Source organism: Ascaphus truei, chromosome 1, assembly GCF_040206685.1.
Source record: "Ascaphus truei isolate aAscTru1 chromosome 1, aAscTru1.hap1, whole genome shotgun sequence".
Lineage (NCBI taxonomy): Eukaryota > Metazoa > Chordata > Amphibia > Anura > Ascaphidae > Ascaphus > Ascaphus truei.
In genome coordinates this window covers 389562017-389573256 of record NC_134483.1, presented here as the reverse complement: position 1 = coordinate 389573256, position 11240 = coordinate 389562017, and the positions used below count along the sequence as shown (strand labels likewise).

General features: G+C 38.8%; 1 protein-coding gene across 1 annotated transcript; it reads left to right on the top strand.

Annotated features, from left to right (window-relative positions):
* The first annotated feature begins 2214 nt into the window (after positions 1-2214).
* On the top strand, positions 2215-5434 carry LOC142500285 (palladin-like). Its single transcript, XM_075610106.1, has 3 exons — positions 2215-2350; positions 3556-4618; positions 5293-5434. Exons 2-3 carry the CDS (start codon positions 3570-3572, stop codon positions 5432-5434), a joined length of 1191 nt encoding a protein of 396 aa, XP_075466221.1. The 5' UTR covers positions 2215-2350; positions 3556-3569.
* The last annotated feature ends 5806 nt before the right edge of the window (positions 5435-11240 follow it).

The window sequence follows — 11240 nt, the reverse complement described above, 5'->3', positions numbered from 1 at the left end:
ACACCACAAACCCGGCCATTGTAGGGTGTAGCGCGGTAGTAGTGGGGATTAGCTCATGCTCTGCTAGCTCACCACGAGGAACTGAGGGTGCGGTACTGCACCGACACACTTTATTCGAGCAAATACCCAGTATGTACCTGGCAGATACCTGGAATGCGCCGCTCCACACCTCTGACAAGCCCCGTTGCGTTTGCCTTCCCAGCCTGGGTTCATGCCTGGCTGACGGGCGGCTGATCTGTTAAATGATAATGATTAGGATTTAATAGGCTGCAATGCTTCGCGTGTCTACCAGATGGCATAAATTCATGAATTGTAATGCAGTATATATATATATATATATATATATACTGTGCAGTATTGCAGCCAGCGGGAATAAAATGCTTCAATCCCTGCCTGGAAAATAACCCAATGCACTTGGACAGAAAACAGTCCCAAACCTCAATACACCCGGGTATACCCGAATTCGTGGGACTAGCCGAGCTCGAATAAAGTGTGTCGCCAGTGTAGCTCGCATCCGGCTCCACCCCCATTGGTGACAGTCTATTGGGTAGCACAGTGCCTACTCCCCCTGGTGGATCCGGGAGTACAGGCACATTGCAGATGGGTGTGGCTTCAGCTTTCTCGCCGAGCCACTCACAGCAGATGGGCGCAGCTTCAGCTTTCGCGCAAAACCGAACACGTTGCAGGGCGTGGCTTAGCTTCGCACTAAGCCCAGCACAGATTTTGCAAAGGAAAAGCTTGCGACTTTCACTCCTCCACGCGGTCCTCCCGATTTTGGCGGGAACCGCTCCTTTCACACGCTGCAGCTCCTCTCTGGTGGAGAAGGTGCCCATGCTAGGCAAAAAAAAAACAGGATGCTGCATACGTGGACGGTTCACTTAAAACACACTGTGGCTTCCTGTGCTGGGGAATGCAAATCACCCCCTCCAGATGCCCTACATATCTGTACTCTGGGTGATATGAACTAGAACAATTAGGGTGATACCATAGTCCCCTTCCTGAAGTTTGTGGGTCCCAGACAGCCAAAACACCCCCTACAGGTGCCCTACGTCAATCCTTAGGATAGCATGAACCAGCACTGGTTAGCACACATTAGGGAGCAGCACAGGCTGCAGCTCCACTGACGGGGAAGTTGGTCCCTTGCTAGGCTAGAGTCCCCTGGACACTACACATGGCCTCCCCCTTCCTTCTGTGTACTTAGAACTGAAGCATACCTCCTTTCTCTTACTTGCTTGCTGGAAAAGCCTGTCCTGATATCTCAGTCGCGCCTCCAAAAATAGCAGGTTTTCCCCCACCCTCTGGGAGATTTCACTATTACACTGTGTTTTGTACTGCTGTTGTCACCTGCTGGCTCACAGAATACTGAGCGTCCGCCGATGGTAGTGGGGATGAACAGGACAGGCTTTCATTGCTGGTGGTTCTTTCTTACTGGTGCAGTGCCTCCATTCCCCACAGGCCCCAGCAGATCTGGGTGAAGTCCCTGCAGGAAAACTCTCGGATATTCCCCCGGATTAACTGCACTCTCAGGTAGGAGTATATACTGTAAAACAGTCTTTATTTTCTTTACAACAGGATACAGCATGCAACGGTATACTTCTTTTCAAGTCTCTGGAATCAACCCCCCAGGGCTTGCGGCCCTAAAGGTCTATCCTCAGCTCACCCTTATTCCCTGGTAGCATAAGGGGTAGTGGTCCCACTCCCCTAAGGGAGGGGAAGGAAGGTGCTCAGAGCCCTGACTCTACACTTCCTAGAACTCAGCATAGAACTCTAAATGTAGGCTCTGTAGCTCCTTTTGTACCCAGAAGGAGGGTCCAAGGTCTGAGCCCTTGATTGTGCAGTACACAGACCTTAGCCTGCCTCCCCTGTCACTCAAGGAAGCTGCTTACTGCAGGGGAAACCCCAGATTAACCCAAACACTGCCTGCACTGGTACCAGGGCTTATGTGTTAGGCAGGGCAGATTAGTACCCAAGAGGACACATGGCTACATATATAATAATCACAGTGCTGAAATCCAAGTTTGAAATGTTGCAAGCCTATATGTGCAGATAATAAAATGAACATACAGTTACTCAGATATCTAAGAGGCGCGTGTCGGTGAGTGTATTTCAGCAAGGCCCAACGGCTTTTCCCTTGGAATTCCAGATAGCGGCTTGCTGAAACATGAGTTCAGTTTCCATATATAGATGACTGGGAGAAGAATGACATGGTTCTGTGGGAACAGATGCAAGTTGCAGGCCACATTCACCTCACTGAGTGCTGTGTGGACCAAGCAATTCTTAATGTACTGTATAGCTGCACGTCTCTCTTATTGTTTAACTCATTGGGTCAAATCTGACAGCAGTTTATGAGGTATGTACTTTGTTCTTATTCTATACTGGCATTATAATGACTTGTTTTAAAGGCATCTTATTATTTTTGTTTTTTTTTGTTTTCTGTAACAATTTGAACATGTTGCAGCTGATAAATGCACACAATATTTGATGTCATGTTGCTTGCATTCAGAACCTATTTGTCTTTTCAAATACTATATGTGATGAATCTTTGTAAATACATATAACAGTGTTTTCATAGTTTGTACATATAGGGATTAAACTATAACTTCTGATAGGAATTAAATGATAACTTCTGATATGGATTAAACTATAACTTCTGATATGGATTAAACTATAACTTCTGATAAGGATTAAACTATAACTTCTGATAAAAACACAAGGTGACATTGAAACATAAAATATTTTTGGAGTGGCATTTAACAGTTAACAGTTGGAGGAATCTGTTTACAAGCACATACAGTTACTTAGGTAGATATATGTATGTGTGTGTGTATGTATGTATATATATATATATATATATATATATATATATATATATACACATATACATATACATATACCGATAAATGTAAGGGTTATACAATTGAAGCCTAAATATACCGATAACATACATGTATTTAAATCTGTGATGCTATTTTAAGCTCCCAAAGGTCTTTTTTCTTTTAAACTGTTATCATCGCCATATATAGGTGTAGCAGTTACTTTTCTTGCAGCTTTAAGTAAGATAACAGCAGTGCCCCATTAGAGGGTTTTAATACACAGCAACTAGCATTGCATTGTTGTTCTCAAAAGCCTATTAATTATAGTTCTAGATACACTAACTGGGAGTGCCACATTTCTTTGTTCAGAGCTGAATTATTTATTGTAGTTTAAAGATAAATTCATTATTTTTTGGCTTAGGGTTCCGGCACCACCTTCCTCACAGAGACACCAGAGGTGTTTTTAGACCACAAGTGTGTGTGAGTGCACATTTAAAATGTGTTGTTTTTAATTAACAATAACATGTTTTGAATAATGTTCGAGACCACAAATCTCCTTTCAACACAAACTCCACACTAGCCATCTAATGCTAACACGAAAGCAGCAGTGGGAGCAATACAATTAATTTATTAAAATTACTTCAGTGTTGGGCTTTATTGGCTTTATTTCAATTTTTCTTCAACTATAGCTGTAAAAAATAATAATTTTGAGCACTATGTTTTTTTTGTTTATCTGTAACAGCGCTATCTTTCAAAATGGCAAACAGGGCCTTTGATCAAACTGTGCCTCTTTCGCTTATGCTAAAGGAGGATTATTCAGATGAGAAATCAGCACAGGAATACCTCTCGGAAAACATGTCTGAAGCATCCTCCCATGACTCCTTCTATGATTCATTATCAGACTTGCAAGACGAGTCTATTGATGGCACTTCCCCACAACTCTCTGCTTTCCTTAGTCAAGAGGAGATGAACAAGAGCCTTGATATTGCACGTGAAGCAATTTCTGGGCCTAATAATGAGGAACAAAACCATGGACAGTTTTTGAACCGTTCATCGTTAAGTCCAACTGATAAGTCTTTTGAGGATCTAAAACGAAATAATCAAGCATCAGAAATGTCTAAAAAAAAGGATCATAGATCAACTGTTAATGTTATCAATAACCAAAGGGCAGTCACTAATGCTTCTAGCAATGCTGTTGTTGCTGAATTTCGAGAAAAGATCGGCCCCCTGTTGACAGCTAGTCCAAGTTTCATTCGTACCCTTCAAGCTCAGAAATCCTCAAAAAATGCAGGGAGACGTGGTTTAACCAAAATTCCAAATCCTAATACCAAAGCGAAGTCATTGCACCGCGAAGTCGGGTCCCAAAATGAGCTTTCCAACAAGGCGGTATCTTTTATTGAAGAACTTTCAGCAATATTTAGAGAAACAAGCAAAGCGAGAGACCGGCGACCAAATGGAGACACCTCTTCACCAGACAGTGGCTATCTGTCTCCCAAAAAAGATCAGCCAATTCTCATCAAATCCCCAATAATTGAAAATGAGGAAGAAACAAAACCAGAGAGAAAATCTGTGGAAAGTATACCTATAAAAGATCCCAATGAAACCTTTGATAAAACAAAGAACCAAACCACCCCACAGGAAGAAGAAGAAGAAGAAGAAGAAGTTATCCACAACCAGGCCACTAATCCATGTGCTCCTCCTTCAGTTGCTCGATTTATTCAGAAGCTTAGAAGCCAAGAAGTTGCTGAGGGAAGCAGAGTTAGACTGGAGTGCAGAGTGACAGGGACCCCGACACCAGAAGTTAGGTAAGTCCCACAATTGTAGTCACTTTTAATGATGTAATTAGAAGGTTGGACTCAGTGGACATAATAATGTTTTTTAAACCGGATACAGATCTGTAATTTAGTTTACCACATAACTCGCACTTATGAGGGTGTCACATACATTTTAATCACACTAACTGCTGTCCTTTAATTGTGTTGAGATGCTCTACTTTCCATGAATTCATTTTGTAACTAGAATAATGAAAAGCATTGATTTGCAAAAAAAAAAGTTTGTGTCATGTAGTTATACAGTATGATACTAAATGACCACAGCTAATTGTCACATTTTTGCTTTTGCAATATTTTAGGTAAGATAAGTTTCAACATTACTGAGATCAGGGTTTCAAAATGTAAATTGATAACTGTACAAAAATAACAAATACATATTTATTAGAACATCGGTTAACATTATTGAACATTATCAAGCAAACTCTTCTTGCTGTATTTTAGAAAGATTTAAGGTATATTCATGCTGTAAATATAGCATCCCATTTTCTTTAAAAAAAAAAAAAAAGTGGAGTTGTAGGTTTGTAAATCAAGTTATTGTACTATAGGTGGGAAAATATAAAAGTACCCATGTAGCATTATATTTTGAACACTGGAAACACATCAAGGAATAAGATGAACATTTTATCAATGTTGTGATCCTCTTTGAGGTCAGGCTATAGCTACAGCATACTTCCTAAATCTGTTGAACAACACATTAGTGCCAACTCTATCAGCATCACTCTTTTGGGTGTGAAGTTGTGTAAACAGCTAGAACTAGCGAACTGCATCATATGTAAAGCACTAATTTAACAAATGTTTTGAAAATAAATGAAAGAGAATAGATCCTTGTGATGCATAACCTTATAGTACATTTAAAAAAAAAGAGTCTCTTAAATTCGACATAGACCACAGTGACTATACATTTAAGAAGGCAAATGTCTTTGCTGCAGCTTTTCTATTTTTGTGGCTTGGCTTCGAGAACACAATGCCCCAGTATTTGTACGTTTTCCAGCAAGGAGATGTTAAGTGAGCTCCTTGATAACAGCAACATGATACAGTAAATGACCCACCCATAACAGCAAAGTCCCAATAACATAATTATATTTGTATAATATTTATTTTTTACTAATCCAGTATAGAACAGTTAATAAATTATGTGCTACCGTAGAGTACATGGTCCTGATGCTTCTCAAGACAAATCTGAGTGATCCACGTGATGTTGTAAAGGTTTTCAGAGTGAAGCTAGTATCTGTTTCATATGGAATCCATGACTGAAAATTGAACGGTACTAGCCGTTTTTTTTTTTTTTCATTATTATTATTATCATTCCGCAAACAACTTGTAAGGAAAAGACCAAAACATGAAATCCATACAACTTAAAACATGATATATGAAACAATGGGCTAAGTGATTATTTAAATATATATTTAATACAAATTAAGAAAGTCATTATCAAAGTCTCTTTAATGCAATACTGGTTTAAAAAAACCCAGTTCTCAAATCCTAATAAAGTAATTTCTGTTGGAGAATTTATAAAGGATTAAAGAACTGTTCCCCATATGCATGGATTGCTGTGTACTGAATGTCGTAAAACAGCAGTATAAATGTGCTGGTTTATCTGGAGCCCTGGGGTAATCTAGGGGAGATTATTAATCACACACTTTTCTTCTTTCAAATATTAAAACATTTTGCTGATTTTTTTAGGCTGGAAATGAAAACATTTGTCATTCTGTTTTGAAATTATATTATTATTATTATTATTATTATTATTATTATTGTGTACTCACGTATTGGTAGATGTAGTTTATCTAGGGTGCATACCGTTTTAGTGTCAGCAGAACAGCACATCAATAGAAAAAAACGGGACAGGCAGTCCAAGGTCCAAAAGGGAAAAATGTAATCTCTTTTGGACCTTGATGCTCAGTTATATACAGGCATACCCCGCATTACGCAATGGGACTGGAGCATGTATGTAAAGCGAAAATGTACTTAAAGTGAAGCACTACCTTTTTTCCACTTATTGATGCATGTACTGTACTGCAATCGTCATATACGTGCATAACTGATGTAAATAAAGCATTTGCAACAGGCTCTATAGTCTCCCGCTTGCGCACGGCTTTGGTACAGGTAGGGAGCTGGTATTGCTGCTCAGGACGTGCTGACAAGCGCATGCGCAAAGTGCTGTTTGCCTATTGGGCAATATGTCCTTACTCGCGAGTGTACTTAAAGTGAGTGTCCTTAAACCGGGGTATGCCTGTATATACTGTATATATCTGTTTTTTGTTAAACTGACTTAATAAATAAAACAGATAATCTCACCTATTATTTTGCATTGGGCTAAACCCACAATAGACGTTTCAATGAAAATATCCCCGTCATTTCAATAATGCAAAACACAAAAATAAAATGTTTCTTCATTTTCCACATCCCCTGAATGAATTTACAGTTTCGGTCTCTGTACTATTTGCAACCACCTGCTGCATTACTTAGAGAATTGTCGAAGGCATGCCTAATTTAACCACTCTGAGCCAAGACCATATGCTGCCTCAAGCTTTATCCACAGCAAGCATTTAAGTCCGCAGCAGCTGCAGAAACCTCAAAACAGATCTGTAGAGGCAAAAATATGCAACAGAGCTAATTATTGCACAGACACTGGGATACATTTTTATGAGGAAGTAACTGTGAAGAGAGTGATACCTCCAATTGTTCGCACCTGACACTGATCAGAGCCCCCTCATCTTGCACCTCCCTGATGAAGGGGCCCTGAGATGGCTCCACAATGTTGGACACTTGTGGATATGGACTAAATGCCACTTTTTTAATTTACCTTTGCTATGTCTCCTTCCCTGGTCATTTGATTTTGGTGAAGTATCAATATATATATATATATATATATATATATATATATATATATATATATATTTATATATATATATATATATATATATATATATATATATATATATATATATATATATATATATATACACATGTACATGTACATTAGCAGGGGAGGTGGTAAAGTGGGACAAATAATCCCCTGTTCTGTGTGTCCCACTTTACCACCTCCCCTGCTAGTTTCCCCTGCTGTGGCAGAGGTAAGTCAATATGTCAGGTCTATTTTTCTTGAACCAGGCTGCAGCTTCTCTTATCCACCTTGAGGGGCCTCCTTTTCCATCTCCGGCTGCTTTTCTCTCCACACCACTTCATTTATGGGCGCCCAATGACCCAGAATAATTGGCCCTGAGATCTCATCAACTTGCTCCGTGCATTGGCCAAGCTGGCCATCTACAAGTTCAGGTCGGGTGAGGTCCTTATAACAGAGGCACTGTTCCAGGCTTGCGCTCTCCCAAATCCAAGCAGAGTTTGCCAATGAGATGTCCACTGAAAGGGTTATAGTGTTTAGCTCCCAGTGAACACTAGATGGCTCATTTTCACTCCAATTTAACATTTGATCAGTCATTTACCCTGCATTCTGTTTCTCCTCGTGCAGTTGGCCTAGAATGACCAGTCTGTCCAACATACTTGGCTGAACCAAATAGCACTTTTGATGTCAAATTGTTGCTAAGAGTAATATTTAACCCTTGCAATCTGAGGAGTTATGGAGCAGTTTATAGACAGATATTAGAATAAGATGTGTCAAACTTTGATTTACAGGCTTCTGACATTTGATGCTGCTTCAAGCTACAAAGAAGAGTTATTTTTTGAGCTCTGTGCATAAATTCCACTGTGTGCTTTGTGTGTTTATTTGGGTTGTCACCTACGGTTAGTGCAGTTGTGCTTTTTATAGACTTTAACTTAAATCCCCACAAAAAATATTTTTAATAACTTTCATGAATATAACCCTTTCTACCTTTTTTGTATACTGTTTACTTGATGTATCTGTAAGGATTTTTATGTCAATCAAGTGGGTAAAGCATGCTAAAATCCACACTGTATTGCGAAGGAGCAGTCGTCCAGACTACTGGACAGGGTGAGAGAATTCTTCTGCAGTACAGTATGTAAGAAGAAGATCAGAGAGGGTTCATACCTGCTAGTCAAATAGCTGTAGTTGTTGGTAATAAGCCCAACTAGGAAGGGTATAAAAACTTTCTTGGCAAGTTTCATCTCTCTGACAGAAGGTTGCATGATTGCTAAGCGAGGAGACTACTGGAAAGCATGAGCCTCAATGCGTTGGTGGATAAAGCTTGTAAGACTTGTGCACCAACTGATTTTGATGTTTTATTGGCTGTGAAAATCAACATTAGAGAAAATATTTGTATTATTTTGTTTTCCCCAGTTGAGTCAATTTTTCATAACTTTATTTCTGGTCGGTTGTTCTAATGGAGTGGTATTTCTGTTACTGGGGGAGAAATAGTATACAGCACTGCTCAATAATACTATTAAACCATATACATATGTCATTGACTGTTACATTTATGCAAATCTTTCTTCCCCCCCCCCCCCCTGCTTATTGGGTCCATTTAATCTGGGCATTTTACAGAAAAACATGTATTGTGCCATTTTGTATGTATGTGTTGTGTCTTTCGCAAGAAAGAATAAATCTTTTTGATGCTATGTAGTTACAGTATATTAAAGTGTTTTCTATGCTGAATATGTTTTAAATATGTTATTGATTAATGCAACTATCTAGTTAAGAAGGGTTTTCTTGTACATAACGACCTTAAGGGCAACCCAAAGATTATAGAATAGTTTTACCTACAGGTGGCGCACCACAGCTTTTCAAATAATTTATTGAAATGCATCACTGAATATATTCAGAATTAGCAGATGGAAATCTTGCAATTTGAAGATTATATGATTTACATAAAGGTTACTATTCTAAGCACCTCTACTCTGTGACAGTGCAGGAACTTTTTATTCACCGTTACCAAAAATATTTTATATATATATATTTATATGATATACACTATGTTCAGAAAAAAAGGGACCCCTTTCATTTTTCATCATATATTATATATCTCACTCAATCTCCATTGAAATTGCACAATTGTAGGTCTGTTAGGTACTGTAGATGAACACTATACTCTATAAGAACCACGATGTACATAATCAATTGATGTTAACTAAATTGATGTCACTGTATTATGACAAAAAGTACAAGATACACCGCGGTAGTTCATGTCCATTAAACAAGAAATAGGAGTTTTGTAGCTCGTAAATGTGTTAAACTGTTGTAATTTAATCTGAAACACAACAATTTCTATAAAGTTTAGGTTCAAAGTATGGCTCAGTGTCCTCCTTCTGCTGAAACACGCACCTGAAGACAAAACGCCACTAGCTGATTGCATAATCAATAATGTGTTGATCCAGCTTTTTCCCTCCTGAACGCCACTTTAACCTTTTTATGTAAGCACTTGATGATGGCATCATGCTGTCACCAATTCCATGGAATATTTATTAGATTATCAAATAATTCTTAAATGTAATAAGCTACTGTGCAGCAAAAAGTAAGTGCACACTAAGTGTTACCTTAAATAAAACACTTGGGATATATAGGTAAAGTGACTCAAACTTAAAAGTGAAAAAGTGTATAAAGTAAAAAAGTGAACAAAAAAATAATTTTGCATGAGAGATGCAGCTGATTTAGGAGATGTTTCCCAACATCACATAGAACAGATAGCAAGAACTTCTACAGCTCAAGGGACTCTTGCAAGTCCCCTGCACAGTGAACATTCTTGCTATCTAATAATCTACTGTGACAGACCTAAAGTTGCTCACATTTTCATGAAAATGTAGTGATTTTTCTGCAAGATATGAAAAAAATAAAAAGGGTCCGGCTATTTCAGAACTGTGGACAATAAATACAATGATGTATATAAAACAAAAAAATTGCAGTCGCAATGAGTTCCTGAAAAGGTTATTTATTTTTGGTGCCAGTAATTTACCAAAACTCACAAATAGAGCTGATACTGGGTTTAAAACCATATTTATTTGCTTAAAAAACATATTTATTTGCTTGCTTTATTTGTGCGTGCACAATTTATAGTTTCCACTGTTGAAACTGTCTTGGTAGCACACTCATTTTATTTCATTAAATCGACTCTAGGGGCAGATTCATCAAACACCAGTACAGGTTACGCACTTGATCCGATATTAACACCCATTGGCTAACCCGTACGAGCACTTGATGAATCTGCCCCTAAGAATGGTATTTCAGACTTTGGGTCCTATTCAGGTAGCTTGGATAAGCTCGCTGCCATATCGATCGGGTTAGCATGTTCCTACCTAACGGTCTGACATTTATGTTATCACAGTATTCAGAAAGAGTAATCGCAAGCCAGATACCGTTCGTTAGGAAAATACCATACCGATCGACTTAGCAGTTTCTTTTTCTAAGATCTGCCCGTGCGATCTGCCTATAGTCTATAAGAGCTGCGCAGGTAGTGCTTCATCTCCTTACACAGCTCTTACAGGCGGTTGCCATATTTAAATTTTATTAACATTGAAGCAGGGGGTCTCTAGACCTGAACTACATTCATTTCAGGTCTGGGGTCCCCTTCTTCTCGAGGTACAGGCCGGTATCTCCTGCAAGTTTAAATGTCTCCGTCACATGACGCTGGATAATTAAACTTGCAGGAGATACCGGCACCCCATAATGGGGCCTGTACCTTGA